Raw genomic sequence first — 14698 nt, forward strand, 5'->3', positions numbered from 1 at the left:
CCCCCCCCCCCCCCCCCCTGCAGGAGGGAATAAAAATATCCACCTTTCCTGCGACAGGGCTGTGCCAGCCCACATCCCCGGTTCGGGTGTGCATCTCGCTGCGTCCGCGCGCGCGCGCGCCCGCATGTACCCCCCCCCCCCCCCCGAGATGGGACGCGCGCACGACGCACGGCGCCGGCATCAGGCAGGTGTGCCCGCGGCCGACGGCCAACCGAAGCGCGGGGCTCGGGCGGCATGCGGGAGGCCCAGATCGTTGGCAGCCGGCTGGCCCTGGCCGGCATTCCAACGGCATGGTGCCGCCCCGTTCCCCGGCCGGCATGCATTCCTGAGAGCCGTAATACCCTGCCGAGGGGCAGGCGCGGTCAGGGGAGCACCACCAACTGGGGCGGATCACATGTGGCGCATCACAGGTGGACCCGGGTGAAACTGACCCACACCGGCGCCCGGCCCACGATTTGTGTGGCAGGCGTCAACAGCTTTGGAACATCCTACCAGTCCTGGGGGCTTGGCATGGGGAATCTCCCCATGCCGGATGCGCTTTCATCCCGTCCGGTTCGGTTTTCTGGCGGTCTCTGCGGCGGGGTCATACCACGCCATCCCGCCCGGCGCTTGGTGCGGGTGGTGCTGTGAGCCACGCCGAGTGTGTGTGTGTGTGTGTGTGTGTGCTTGTATTTGTGTCTGTGTTTGTGCTTGTGCTTGTGCTTGTATTTGTGTTTGTGTTTGTGCTTGTGCTTGCGTTTGTGCTTGTGCTTGTGCTTGTGCCTGTGTGTATGTGTGTATGTGCCGGTGTCTGCGCATGAATGCACATGTATTTCCATGCGCCGGAGCCTGGCAGCAAACAAAATGCCACCCAGGCCACCACATTCCTCCCCTCCCCCGGCTCAACATGCGTCTCAGCCGGATTGCCTCTTGCCCCCCCCCCCCCCCCCGCCGCTTTGCGCGCTCGCCAGTCGCCCTCGCGATGTCCCTCTGCGCCGGACCGTCCTGCGCGGGGCGGTCGCCCCCACGCCCACCGCCGGGCCTCGTCCTGCTGCTCCTCCTGTCGCTGCTGGCTCTGCTGCAGTCTCCCGCCTCAGGCCGGCAGGCCTCCTCCCCTGGACACACTCCACCGGTGGCCCCGATGGACCGGGCCCCGGTGGTGAGCTCGGCCGACCCGCCGGAATTGCAGTTTCCCCGCGCCCCGGTGCCACTTTTTGGCGGTGTCTCATTCCACACCGTGAACACGCTGCTTGCCAAGGAAACTTCGATCGCCATCATTGGCCAGGCCGCCGACAGTGCGCAGCTATTCTCCCAGGCACTTGTCGACTTCACCACGGCCCCGGAGTGGCGGGCCGGCTGCTATTTCAGCGAGGCACACCCGATCGACTCCATCTCGTCGCCTTTTGCCCTGAGCCTGGGCACGACGCGCTTTGTGCCGAGCCTATTCCAACCAAAGCCGGCCCTGTTGGAAGTTTCGGAAAACGTCATGCGACTGGTGCTGGCCGATTCGGACAGCACGTCGCATGAACACACCACCCCCACACGTGCACTGGCCATGGTGGCCGATTCCCCGGAGAAGGTCTTCGCCATCATGATGAGTTCCAGCGACGTTCCTTCGCTGCTGGTGCTTGCGAGGGACGCCCCCCCGACGAGTTTCGGCCTCCAGCTCAGTCACTTCACGTACGCCGGCGTGCGCGGCGTGCGCGGGTCCCAGCACGCGATCTTCCTGTGGCAAGGGAACCACATTGCCCGTGTGACCTTCGACAATCCAGCCAGCCCCGCCGCCCGGTACCTGGCCCTTCCATACACCATCATCAGCCTGGAGGCCGTTCGTATACACCCCAATACCAATGGCTCCATGGATGACCTGCTGGTTCTCTATGGCAATGGCGAGTGGGCCCTGTGCACCCAGTGCCATGGGCTCACTGCCCAGACCGACTTCCGGGTCATCCACAAACACCCGGCTCCCGTGCGGGGCCGCATCCTGGCCGTGGCCGGCTACCAGACCGACACCCCGGTGAACAGGGCTTTCTTCCATGAAACTCTGACACCCAGCGGAGATGCCCTTTGGCGCATGGACTTCGATGCGGATGCCCAGCTGCTGGGCATGCGGCCAGTGGCCCTGGCGGCCAATGCCCTGGCCAATGCCCCGACCCTGCAGGTGATGCAGCTCCGGCGGTCCTCCCAAGCCTGGACCATCGCCCTGGCCGATCGGTCCTACGTCTACTTCGACGGCTCGGACTTTGGCTGCGGCCCGTCGGGCGACGAGACGATCGTCTGCTCCCCGAGCAGCCCCGATGGCTGGGCGTGCAAGACGGGGCACGCGCAGTCGCTTTTCGGCACCCGCGGCCGTCTGTGCGACGCCTGCAGCCCGGGCTGGGGTGCCGAGTATTTGCCCACCGGTGCGCCTCTCTCGCCAGCCGGCCGGCCGGCCGGCCGGTCGCCGAGGCTCCCACCCCGCCCGCCCGCCCGCCCGCCTGTCCGCCTGCCCGCCCGCCTGCCCGCCCGCCCGCCCGCCCACCCGCCCGCCCGCGTCCCTTGCCCCTGGGGGCCCCTCACTAACGGCCCTGATGCTCATCCGCCCTTCCCCCCTCCACCCGTGGCATTTCATGTCCTGTGGTATACACACACACACACCGCCACAACCATGGCCTCCGGGGATGTCCCCCCTCCCCCCCTTGCCGGGCATCCAGGCGTCGAGTGCACCAAATGCCCCGACCCCAATTGCGCCGTGTGCAACCTGCAACACGGCTGCCTGGCCTGCCTGGAGGGCTTCCGCACCATCCTCCAGCGAGATGGCCAGGTATCCTGCATCGGCGACCCGGCCTGCCCCGAGGGGACCATCGATGATGGGGTGCTGTGCCTTGCATCCGAAGCGACCTCCCATTTGGGCGTTTACCTTCGGCTGGCCGAGTCGCCGGTCCGGGGGCTGGCCCCGGGCGAGGAGGTCGGCACACTGGTGCCCACCTCGCTGGAGGTGGACCCGGCCACCGGCACGCTGCTGCTGCCCGGCCCGGGGCCCGTGGTGCCGGTCGGCTCGCGGGGCATGCTTTCCCTGCGCGCAGGCGGCTCGCCGGTCTACCTGCGGGATGACCGCCCGACCGCCGCATTGGACGCCATCCCGCTGGGGGAGCTCGGGCCGCTGGCGAACTTGGATGTTCGCTCCGCCATGGAGCTTCGGGTGTGGCCGGCATCGCAAGCTCGCCCATTCGTGGCGCTGCTCGTGTGCCACACCGGCGGGCTGGTCCTCTTCCACACGCAATGCCCGGCTGGCTGGTCCCAGCCCCAGGACCCGTGCCCGGTGGAACTCCGCTCTGAGCCCATCCCCGGCGGGTGCGAGCACATCGCCCGCCTGGAGGCCCACGCGGCCAGTGTCCTACGTGCCCCCGGGAACGGTGCGCTGCACATCCGCCTGGACATGGTCACCGGCAAGCTGCTGCCCTACCCGCCGCAATCGCACGCCATCCATCATCTGGCCCTGCTCGAGACCCCGAACGTCGGGCTCGGCCCGGGGGACCGGCTTGTCGTGGCCCCCATCGCGGGGGGCAAGCTTCGCGCCGCCCCGGAGGCCATGCTCCTCCGGGAGGAGGCCCGAATGCAAGCCTTGACGATGGCCGGCGGCAGCCTGCTCCACCCGGGGCTGTCCCTGCCGGCCGGCTGGCATCCGGTTGTGGTTCGCACCCCGCACCGGGCCGCCTCCCCGGGGGAGCTCTTTGTCACCGGCCTGATCGCATCGGCCGACGGCAGCAACCGCGTCTTTTGGGAGGCGCTGCACCTGTCCCAGGGGGTCCTGCCGGTCGGGGCCCGGGCCCATGCGCTGCCTGCCCGGCGCCAGCGCCTGGCCACCCTGGCCGGTGGCCACCCGCCGGCCTTCCAGGTGCAGGCCATTCCCCTGCAGGTGCCCGGCGTCCCGGGCGCCCTCGTGGCCATGACACCGTCTGGCATCCATGTGGCGCCGGTCTACTGCCACCCCGTGACGGACCTGTGCGCCGCCCGGCCGGCCGTCGGCCAGCCCTTCGCCTCGTTCCTGCCCCGGCATCCGGCCGGCCACCTGCTGGCGCCTCGGGCAAGCTCGCTCGTCGGGGCCACCGGCCGGGCCTTCATGCTGTCCGGCCATGAGGCCGGCCCGCCGGCGCAGCTGACCATCGACATTGTGTCGTGCGCCGGCCCGGGCCAGCAGCCGCCACACTGCCTCGAGTGCCATGAGTCGTGCCTCGGGTGCGAGGAGGCCGGCCGGGAGGACGCGTGCCTCGGCTGCCCGGCCGGCCGGGTTCTCTTCCAGCGGACCTGCCTCGATGGCTGCCCGGCCGGCATGTGGCCCGATGCCGGGGTGTGTCGGGCCTGCGCCGTCGGGTGTGCCGCCTGCACCGGGCCCGGCTCCTGCTCGGGCTGCCTCCAGGGGGAGTTCCTCAGCCCGACCACCCGCCGGTGCCTCTCCTGCCAGGGGTCCTGCGCCGAGTGCGACGACGACGCGGCCTGCACCGTCTGCAAGCCGGGCATGGTTTTTTTGAGCCCGGACGCCCAGACCCGGTCCCTGTGCGGAAGCACCTGCCCCCCGGGGCAGCATGTCGGCGCTGCCCGGTGCGAGGAGTGCAGCGCGCCGTGCTCGCTCTGCGCCGGCCCCGGGCCCGACGCCTGCCTGGTGTGCGCCCCGGGCTTCCGCTGGCTCGGGCCGCCGCCGCCGCAGCCGCAGCCCGACACAGGGGGCACATGCGTCGCCTGCGCCGAGGGCTGCCACGCGTGCACCGACGCCCGGTGCCTGGCCTGCGCGGCCGGGCTGCTGCTGACCGACGGCGGCGCCTGCGTGGCCGCCTGCCCGGCTGGGTTCTTCAGCAACGGCGAGTCGTGCCAGCCGTGCGACGTCAGCTGCCGGACGTGCGCCGGCGGTGCGGCCGACCAGTGCACCGACTGCGGCGCGGGGCTGGAGCTCGTCGAGGCGGCCCCCGGCGTGGGGACCTGCGTGTCCGGCTGCCCGGAGGGCCAGTACCCGGCCGGGGGCGCCTGCCTGCCCTGCGACGCGGCCTGCGCCACGTGCAACGGCCCAACCGATAAGGACTGCTGGCGCTGCACCGGGGCCATCCTCCAGGACACCGAGTGCGTGCAGGCCTGCGCGGCCGGGCACTTTGCCGCCGGCGACCGGTGCCTGGCCTGCCATGCCTCGTGCGAGGCCTGCACCGGCAGCCGGAGCACCGACTGCACCGCCTGCCCGGCGGGCCTGCTGCCGCTGCCGGCCGGCCAGTCGCCCATGCGCTGTGTCCCCGCCTGCCCGGTGGGCTCCCGGCTGACGGCCGCCGGCTGTGCCCCCTGCGGGGCCCGCTGCGCCAGCTGCCCGGGCGAGGCGTCCACCTGCGGCCAGTGCGAGCGCGGGTGGCTGCTCGATGGCCCGGCGTGCGTGGCGTCCTGCCCGGCGGGCAGCTGGCCGCTGGGGGTCGCCTGCTCCGGCTGCCATGCCGCGTGTGCCTCCTGCCACGGGCCGGGGGCCGGCGACTGCCGGTCGTGCGCGGCGCCGGCGCCCCTGCAGCTGGACAGCACCTGCCATGGCGCCTGCCCGGCCGGGACCTTCCAGTCCGACCACATGTGCCTCCCCTGCAGCGGCATGTGCGCCGGCTGCTCCGGGCCCAGCAGCACCGAATGCACCGGCTGCCGGCCGCAGGGCTTCCTCCTCCAGGGGGCCTGCTTGGACTTCTGCCCCGGGGGGCATTTCGCCGATGGCCAGGCCGCCTGCCAGGCCTGCCATGCAAGCTGCGCCATGTGCACCGGGCCCCTGGCCACCGAGTGCACCGGCTGCCACGAGCCGGGGCTCCTGCACGCGGGCCGCTGCGTGGACCAGTGCCCCCCGGGCAGGGTGGCCTGCCGGGCCACGGGCCAGTGCGACCCCTGCCCGGAGGGCTGCACCTCCTGCCAGCCGGGCGGCCCGGTCCCGGGCCACATGTGCTCGGCCCGGTGCACGGCCTGCCAAGCGGGGCTCGTCCTTTTCCAGGACCGCTGCGTGGAGGCCTGCCCGGCGGGGGAGTTCCACGCCGACTCGCGGGCCACCCTGTGCCAGCCCTGCTCGGATGTGTGCGCCTCCTGCTTCGGCGCGGCCGACATGTGCACGGCCTGCGCCGACGCCGGCCTCTGGCTCCAGTGGGACACGGGGGTCTGCCTGGGCGCCTGCCCGCCGGGCCAGGCCCCCACCACCTCGGGCCATGTGTGTCTCCATTGCATGCAGGGGTGTGCCCGGTGCACGGCCGGCCCGGCGGCCGACGCGTGCACCACCGCCCCCGACCGGTCGCTCGCCTGCCTGGCGGCCGGGTCGTGTGACGAGTGCGCGCCCGGCCTGCTGCTCTTGGGCCGGGACAAGTGCGTGGCCGCCTGCCCGGAGGAGGGCTTCTTCGCCGACTGGGCGGCCGCCCCGGCTGCCTGCCGCCCCTGTGACCCCCGGTGCCGGGCGTGCGTCGGGCCCACCGGGGCAGACTGCGCCTCCGGCGACAACCCCGCCCGCCGTCGGCTCGGTATGCCCCTCTCACGTCTCTGCCCGTTGCGTGGGCGTGGGTCCCCTTTTTTTTCTTTCGCCCCGCACACACGCCTCGGGCCCCTCAACTGACATGGACCCCGTGCCCAGCGCTCGGCCTGGGCATCGGATGCGGGCTGCTGCTCCTGCTTCTCCTGGCGGTGCTGGTGTTCTTCTTGCTCCGGCGGCTCCTGCGCCAGCGCCGCGCCTCGGCCAAGGTCCGCCACCGTGGGCAGCTGCTCTTGCTGGCTGCGCCCCCTCCTCCCCCCCCCCAAGCGGGCCATCGCCCCTCCGCACGAGGCCCTTTGCACTGACACCCGAGCCCGGTCCGTAGGAACACGACGACGAGGACGCCACCGTCATGAACACCATGCTGGAGCTGTCGCTCCCGGGCAGCATCCTCGTGAGCATCGCCAGCGACTTCGCGCCGCTGGACGAGCAGCTGGGCGCCGGGACCCAGGCGTCGGTCTTTGCGGCGCGCGCCGTCGGGGCCGGCATCTCCGACCGGCTGGGCTGCCCGGGCACCGTGGCCATCAAGCAACTGAAGGCCGCGCGCATGACCCCGGCGCAGGTGACCCTCTTCCAGAACGAGGTGGCGCTGATGTGGCTGCTGCGCGACGCGCCGAACATCGTCCGGCTGTACGGCTACAGCGAGCAGCCGCCGGCCATCGTCATGGAGCGCTTTGACACGGACCTGGCCTCGCTGCTGCACTCGGACGTTCCCCTGGACCAGGGCACCATCTTGGACATCTGCCAGCAGTGGGCCTCCGGGCTGGAGGCCATGCACACGCAGGGCATCGCCCACCGGGACCTGAAGCCGGGCAACGTCTTTGCCAGCCAGCGCCCGGATGGCTCCTGGACGGCGGCCCTCGGGGACCTGGGCACCTCGCGCAACCTCAACACCGACCGGTCGTCCACCCTGGTGAGCCAGGCGCCGGAGCTGAACGCCATGACGGCGCGGTACGCGGCGCCGGAGGTGCTGGCCGCCTTCCAGCGCCGGCGCCCGCTGGCCCCGGAGCTCCTGCTCCCGGCGGACATCTACTCCGCGGCCGTCATGCTGTGGGAGTGCCTCACGCGCATGGTTCCCTGGGCTGGTGCGCTCCCATCCCCGCCTCCGCCCCTTCTGCCATCGGCCCATGGGCCCACATGTCACGACCGCCGGCTAACACCCTGCCCCCGGGGAGGGGGCGGGCCCGTACACCCAGGCATGAACTTCGAACACATCATGCTGGACGTCGTGGCCGGCAAGCGCCCCGCCGTCCCCCCCGACGCGCCACTTGGCGACCTGCTCCGCATGGGCTGGGACTCGAGCCCCCATAGCCGGCCGCTGGCCGCCTCGCTCCGGCAAAAGTGCGCGCACGCCTGGACCAGCCAACAGTAGGGGCTCGGCTCGGAGGCGCGCGCGCGGGCAGGATGCCCGGTGCCTCCGGCCTCCCCTCCACGCCCCTCGAGGCAGCGGGCCTGGCCGCCTGTGCCGCCCCTTGTCCAGGGGCATCGCCGCCTTCCGGCCGGGATTCGACCGGCACCGGCAGCCCGCCTGGGGGCTGCCCGAAATACAGCCAGCCGCCTCGTGGCGGGCCACTGCCGTCCGTCGAGCAACGCATCCCTCGGCCCGCTGGGCGATGTGGGCAAAGGGGGTCGGGGGCGATCACGGGGCGGCAATGGGCTTGGAGCCATGGAAGGGCATGTCCCTCGCGCTACGTGCCGTCGGGGGCCCAGCCGGGGGCCGGGAGCGGGGCTTGCCGGCCCGGCCCATGTTCACGGCGCATGGGCGGCCACACTGGCCGGCGGATCGGCCGCCGGGCGCGGGGCATCATGCGAGCAAAGCACCCACAGGCAGGAAGGGCACCCCGCCATCGTCCGCGTGTCCTCCCCGCCCGAGAGCCGGTCGACGTGCAAGTCCGCCGACGCGTGTCTCGGCAGCCCCTGCCAAGGAGCCCCGGGCCGCGGGCTGGGCCCGCCCCCCAGGCGGCGCCATACAATCGGGCCCTCTCCCCCGGAGCCTCTCACGGGGCCCCGGGGCCGGGGTGCAGAGGGCAGGGACGACCCAGGGCAAATGGCCCCTGAAAGCGGGCCGCCGGCGTGCGGCCGTCAGGGCCGTTGGCAGTCTGGCCCATGGGCGCCCCGAGAAGTGGGCAGCCGGATCAATCGACCAATAAATATTGGAGGCCCCCATATATTGGACGCGCGGGGAGCGGAACACAGAATGTCGCCGCTCGCGCATGGCGAGGCGGGCCCAGCATCGCCGGGTGGGCCCCGGGGCCTCTCCCCCGGCGCCTCGGCGTGGTTCATATTCTTGTTCGCGCTGCTGCGCCCCGCGTGGCCCGGCCCGGCGCCCGCACGCCGGGTGCCGAAAAGGAGAAAGCGCCGCTCCGGCGACCGACAAAAAGAAGGAACTGTCCGAACCAGGACTCGAACCTGGGACATTCTGTGTGTTAGACAGATATGATAACCATCTACATCATTCGGACTGAGGGAGGAGGCGGCCCTAGGGCCCCTAACGTGCGCGCTTTGGCCACCCGCCCGGGCGGAGAGCCTCGCCGGCCTCCCGGCGTTCCCGGGGCCGCGACCCATGCCGGCTGGCCTGCCGGGCGTGGCCGCCCCAGGGGAGCAAAGGGGGCCGGGGGATGTTCTTCGTGTCTCCCCTCCGACCCGGGGATACTGCAGCTTGCGCGCGTGCGCGCGCGCGATCACACGGCCTGGCCGACCGCCATCCGGCCGGTGGGCCGGGACCGCCGTGCCCGCATCGAGCCCCTGCTGTGGGGCGCCTCTCGCCGGGCGGCTGCCACCCGCCAGACATGGCTCCTCGCACGGCCATCTGGCCGGCTCGGCGCATGGGCGGCGCCCCGCCCGCCGGGCCCCCCCCCTGCCGGCATCCGGGCGGTCCGCGTGCCGACCGGCCACAAGCAAGCCCGGAAGCACCGCCGGCTTGCGGGCTCCGGCCCGGGGCGCGGCCAGCAGCGGCCAGGAGGGGCCGTATGGCCCGGCTGGCGCGACCCCGGCCCGGTCGAGCCCCGACCACCGGGCCACAGTGCCACCCATCGGCCACAGGGCGCCGTCTTCCCCAGCGTACATGAGGGGGATATGGTCGCCTGGGCGGGCCTTCGGACCTGCAGCGCCCGCCGTGCGGCCCCCCCCCCCCCCCCGGTGTCACGGCCCCGGCCGACCTGGGGGCCGGCGGGCCGCTGCTGCTGGCCTCGGGCTCCGGCAGCCGTGCGGCCCCCGCACGCCGGGCGCCCGGCACCCATGCGCCCCCAAGCCGGAGCATGATGTGCCTGCCTGGCACGGTCCACCGGCCAGTCGCGCCGGCAGGTCCGGCATCACGGCCCGGCCACCGGGCAGTGGCCCATCCCGGCATTCGGGCTGCCCGGTTGGAAGGCGGCGGTGTTTCTTTCTTTCATCCGGCCGCTGGGCATGGCCCCGGCGCAGGACATCACCCGCGCGGGCCCCCCGGCCTCGAGCGGAGCCCCCTCTTCCGGCAGCTCACCCTCCTCGGGGCCGCTCGCTTGCCCTGGGCCGCCGGCACGGCCGGGCCCTCTCCCACGGTCGGCCCCCCCCCCCCCCTCGCCCGGCCCTCCTGCTGACATGTCCCCCATGCTGCCGGCGGCCTCCCCTCCCGACACCCGGGTGACATATGCCTGACGCTCGCATGCGCGCGGCGCAGGGCCACCTCTCGACAGGCCCCCCCCCTTGCACCCGGAGAGCCGGGCGCAGATGGACATACACAGAGAGATGGGAAGGGGACACGCACAGCAACCGACACACGCCCGGCAAAAAAGGATCTGTCCGAACCAGGACTCGAACCTGGGACATTCTGTGTGTTAGACAGATATGATAACCATCTACATCATTCGGACTGGAGGCTGGCCACGCGCGCTGCCATATGACCTCTGTAACCTTCGCCGCCCAAATCCCAGAATTGGTCACGGGTTGTCACGTGACCACATCTGAGAAGTCGGATCCCCGGCTCTCCTCTCCTCCTGGGGAGAGCCGCGCCTCCGTGTACAGACCTTCGCCCCGCCCTGCCGCCTCCTCCCTCGGCGCCAGGGAAGAGGGCAAGGTGCTCCTTCTCCCATGCGCCTAACCCCTATATAAGGGACGGCATCCGCGCCCTCTTTCCCATGTACGACTACCCTAGAAAGGATAGTCATTGCCTCCTTGGCCTGGCTTTCTCCCCCCCAAGCCAGTAGTCTCTGATGTAAATACCTTTGCTTCCCCCAACAAGACCGCGCGCGCTTTATTGTCATCGCTTGCCTTCTTGTACCTCTCGAGACGAAATGCTTTCTTCCGAGGCGTGATCTCCATATCGGAGAACAAGTCTCGGTGAATCAGTCCGAGCGTTTCAACCTCAAGTGACTTTGTGCAGCCATATCGTCACCGCCGGCGCCGCGTCCGAACTTCGCTCCGCTCACCTCCTCCGCGCCTGCCTCACCTCGCCCTGCTGTCGCCTCCCCGCCAAATCTGGTCGCGCCCTCTACGTGATCAAATAGCCGGGAGATCCATTTTTTACCTTCCTTTCCCCGTAGGTGGGCGTTGGCGTCGTCCGTCAACCATGCAACCCATCCCCTCTCTTTCCCATGTATTGCCTCTTTCCTGGGCACCCCTATATAAGGACCCCCCTTTCCCGCCTCCCCTCCAAGGGCTCAGCACCTTGAAGGATAGTCATTCTCTTTACGGAGGCCTTGACTTCCCGCTGCCCTGCCTCTGTACGTCGCTCCCCCTGGAGCGGTGTGACCCGGTCCCTGATGTACTCCCCATAAAGACGCAGATCACCAGCTTTCCTTTCTTTTGTTGTTGTGTCCACGTCCGAGTGGTGACCCTCTCGGGAGGGAAGGCGCTGGGTGGTTCAGCGGGGGCCCTCATCGGTCCCTCAGAATCACGCATCAGAACCGGAGTGTTTCAGAGTGTCCAGCTCCCGAGTCTTTCGAGGGGGGATTCTCATATCGTCTGCATGGCAGACGTTTCCACCCTTGAGGCTTGCCCTCAAGTTCGATGACGTTGTTGGATTTCGGGCATTCCGCTCGGAACATCGTGTGCGCCTTCAAGCCTGGCTGCTTATTTGGCGTCTTGTCCCGATCAGAGTGGGCAGAGGAACCACCCAGTCTCCTGGGCGGATGTCGTGCCTGCGCGTCTTGGCCGTGCGGGCCCCTCAATGCCTTTCCCTGCCTCCTTCTCGAGGCGCTTCTTTACTTCTACGAGAGAACCTCCGGGGCGAGCTCTTGGTTTTAGGGGAGCAGGGACATTGGGGAAGTGGCATCATGCTTCCCATGGACCAGGAGGTGAGGGCTGAGCCCCAGCGAGGTCGGGCACGCATTGTGCGCCTGCACTGCTCGAGAGATGGCTTCCTCGATGTCGATGGTGTCATCCTCTGCCACGATGGTTGCGAGCTTTGCCTCAATAGAGCGGATTCCCCCCTCTGCCGTGCCATTGGATGGCGCCCTACACGCTGCCGAGCGTACATGTACGATGTCTTGTCCCATGAGGAATGATATGAACTCTACCGAGGTGAAGAGAGCATCGTTGTCAGAGATGAGGACTCGCGGAGAGAAGGGGGCGATCACTTCCTCCAGGAGTCTCTCCTTGACCATCCGAGAGGTGATGCGGCCTTCAAACGGGATAGCCATGACATAGCGAGTCAGGACATCCACGACGATCAGGCACTTGAGTTTCTTCCTTGGGTCCTGTTTGATCCGGAACTCGGTAAAGTCGATCGCCACGCATTGCATGGGACCATCCGAGTGGGAGTTGTTCCCAGTGTTATCAGCGGACGGCTCGATGGGGGGGAGCTTGCCAGGTGCTCCCGAATCCTCGTCATCCCGGCGGGGGCGCTGGGATGCCTGTGAAGGGGGGTCAGGCGAGCGAGACCGCCTACGAGAGCGCACGCCCCCCGGCCCGTTCCTCCACCCTTCGGTCCTGGCGCCCGGAGCTCCCTGGCTCCGTGTGGCGACCGATCGGGGACCCGTGGGCTCCTCAATGTCGAGCCGGACAATGTGTCGGCGCAGCTCGTGGAATCTTCCAGAAACCGATGCCTTCTGGAACATAGCCCGGAGTTCCTTCGCGCGGTTTGCGTCCGCGCGCTGGCGAATGTCGACCCGATCGAGCCTGGGGTCGATGTCCTTCGGACCCGCCGGGTCTAGAAAGTCGTACCCGGCAAGCATCATCGCGAGAGACACCTCCTCCCGGTCAAAGTAGTCATGCAGCTCCTCGACCACTTGCTCCTTAGTGAGGTCCAGTCCGGCCGCGCCGATGCACCACGCAGTCAGTTCGACTACCAGTGACGGGCTGGCCATCAGGGCGCCCCATCTGCGCAGTGCATAGTTGAGAATCTTCTGGTGGGAGCAGCGGACGATCGAGCCCAGGTAGGCTTGCATGACGATCGTGGCTTCGGGAACATTCTCAGGAATGTCGTGGTGAGTCAATTCCTCCAGCAGGGAGAACACCTCCTCCGTGGTCCAAGCCTGCAGGACCCCGTTGAGCAACATGAAGTTGAGCATGAATTGGCGCAGAGCCAGCCGGCCAGGCTCGTGGAGGTCTGAGGGTAGTTTGAGTCCCACGACTCGGATGGGAGTTTCGCGCTTGGCCTCCTTCGGGGCGGGCGTCAGCGCCTTCAAGAACTTTCCAACGTTCTCGGGAGTGATGTTCAAACGCCTGACCGTCGAAGGGCCGCCAGGCGGCCGCAGGAGACTGCGAGCCTCCTGCTGGGCAAGATAGAGCGGACTCTTCTCGTCGGGGAGATCCATGGCAGCCCCGGCCATTTCGGCCGTGCCCATGGTGACCCCGGGGCCGGGCCTCTTGCCGGGGTCCTCCCAGAGCTCGGAGAATGCCGAAACAACCTCGGGATCCTTCAGCAGCAGCTGCGCGCCCGGAAAGATTGGCTCACCTTTCCGCAAAAGATCCACGACTACGGGGTAGTACTGCTCCCCATAGCGCTCGGCAGCCCGCGTCGCCACTTCGTGGCGCTTCTGGTTGCTTGGCAAGAACTCCAAGGCCATCTCTCGCATGCCCTCCAGCGCTGAGGGACCAAAGATGGAGTCCTGGAATTGCTGGGAGAGGTCCGGAGTGATGCAGATCCTGGCAATCTCCGCATCTGAGGCTCGCCGCGAGCCTGGCACCCTGTTCCGAAAAGCTTGAATTAGGGTGCTGGAGGAAAGGAAAAGTGTGACGTACGCGTCGGCAAATCGATCACTCGTGAACAGACGGTTCGCTTGGTTCATGCTGACCACCAGGGCGAATACCGCATGGACGATCAGCACTCTCGGCTCTTCCTGGATCCGGGGCCTCCACAGACCCGGCAGGGTCCCAATGTCCTGCGACGGGTCAGCAGCGTACTGTAGGATGATGGAGAGAAGGGCACAGGCATCATCCACCTCGGGCATCTCGAAGTGAGCCGCGCTGGCATGGATCTCCACGTCGCCAAAGCGGATGAGGGTGGCCTGCGGTCCCTTCACGGCGGACTCCTCGGTGTCGCGTCGGAAGGTGAAGTTGGGGAGCGACATCTCAGCTAGTATCCCGGTCGGCCACAATGTATGTGGCAGAGTACGATCGCTGCCTAAGTGAAGCGCAGCGGTGTGGTCCCCGGGTAGGGGATCGGGCAACGCGTGGATGAACGGCAACGTGTGTATGTCTCTGGTGGATGCAAGGGAAAATATGCAATCGGCAGCGATGCAGGCGCATCGGTGGACACAGGGCGAGGGCCGCCGCCTTATATACCGAGGCTGTGGCACTCGCACAAGCGTTGGCAGTCGTCAGGATCACGGGCCGTGTCACGAGCGGGGCATTTCACAGCGAGAACACGGCATGTGATGCCGGCGGTCAGCCCACACACCCGCCCGCCGAGCCACGGGCCCCTGAGGCGCTGCCAACCTTCTCGGCCATGCCGCCCGGCCCCGCCCCGCCCTCCCACGCCTCGGGGCCCCCAGCCCGGGCGGGCCCCCTGACGCCCAGTGGCGCCCGCTTTTCCGTATGTTCGTCCCCCGCCTGGAAAGGGCCGCCCGAACTGCCGAAAGCGTGTTGGCTGGACACGCCGACCCCCGGCGGCTGGTCGCCCTCGCTGGGTTTCTCTTTTTTTTCGTTCGGAGCCCCCCACGCCATCTGAGACCGCACCTTCGGCGGATCTCGACCCCTGGCTCGTCGGCTCCGCTGAGCACACCGTTCCCCTTCCGGCTGGCGGCGGAAAAATTCAGCAGCCAGCCCCTTGTCGGGGCACGCCGCCGGGTATGGCCCCCC

General features: G+C 69.2%; 3 protein-coding genes and 2 non-coding genes across 5 annotated transcripts in view; 3 read left to right on the top strand and 2 right to left on the bottom strand.

The window, feature by feature from the left end:
• Positions 1 to 33, top strand: part of H696_05394 (TKL protein kinase) — a gene marked incomplete at both ends in the record, with an annotated part of 7413 nt that extends 7380 nt beyond the window's left edge. Inside the window, one exon of the mRNA XM_009499233.1 lies at positions 24 to 33. Within this exon, the coding sequence (XP_009497508.1) occupies positions 24 to 33 (10 nt within the window). The remainder of the gene's footprint in view (positions 1 to 23) is intronic.
• An 893-nt stretch (positions 34 to 926) lies between these two features.
• On the top strand, positions 927 to 7853 carry H696_05395 (TKL protein kinase; the record flags this gene model as incomplete). The annotated part of the gene is made up of 5 exons (XM_009499234.1): positions 927 to 2381; positions 2673 to 6473; positions 6584 to 6690; positions 6807 to 7566; positions 7678 to 7853. The coding sequence occupies exons 1-5, from the start codon at positions 962 to 964 to the stop codon at positions 7851 to 7853; spliced, it is 6264 nt and encodes a 2087-aa protein (XP_009497509.1). The 5' UTR covers positions 927 to 961.
• Positions 7854 to 8869: 1016 nt separating this feature from the next.
• Positions 8870 to 8943, bottom strand: H696_05396. The gene has a single exon. It is a non-coding gene; the product is annotated as a tRNA-Val (tRNA).
• Positions 8944 to 10255: 1312 nt separating this feature from the next.
• On the bottom strand, positions 10256 to 10329 carry H696_05397. Its single transcript has one exon. It is a non-coding gene; the product is annotated as a tRNA-Val (tRNA).
• A 902-nt stretch (positions 10330 to 11231) lies between these two features.
• On the top strand, positions 11232 to 14247 carry H696_05398 (hypothetical protein). The gene has a single exon (XM_009499235.1). The coding sequence runs from the start codon at positions 12197 to 12199 to the stop codon at positions 12662 to 12664; it is 468 nt and encodes a 155-aa protein (XP_009497510.1). The 5' UTR covers positions 11232 to 12196; the 3' UTR covers positions 12665 to 14247.
• Positions 14248 to 14698: the final 451 nt, after the last annotated feature.

The sequence above is a fragment of the Fonticula alba genome (genome assembly GCF_000388065.1).
Source record: "Fonticula alba strain ATCC 38817 unplaced genomic scaffold supercont2.10, whole genome shotgun sequence".
Taxonomy (NCBI): domain Eukaryota; order Rotosphaerida; family Fonticulaceae; genus Fonticula; species Fonticula alba.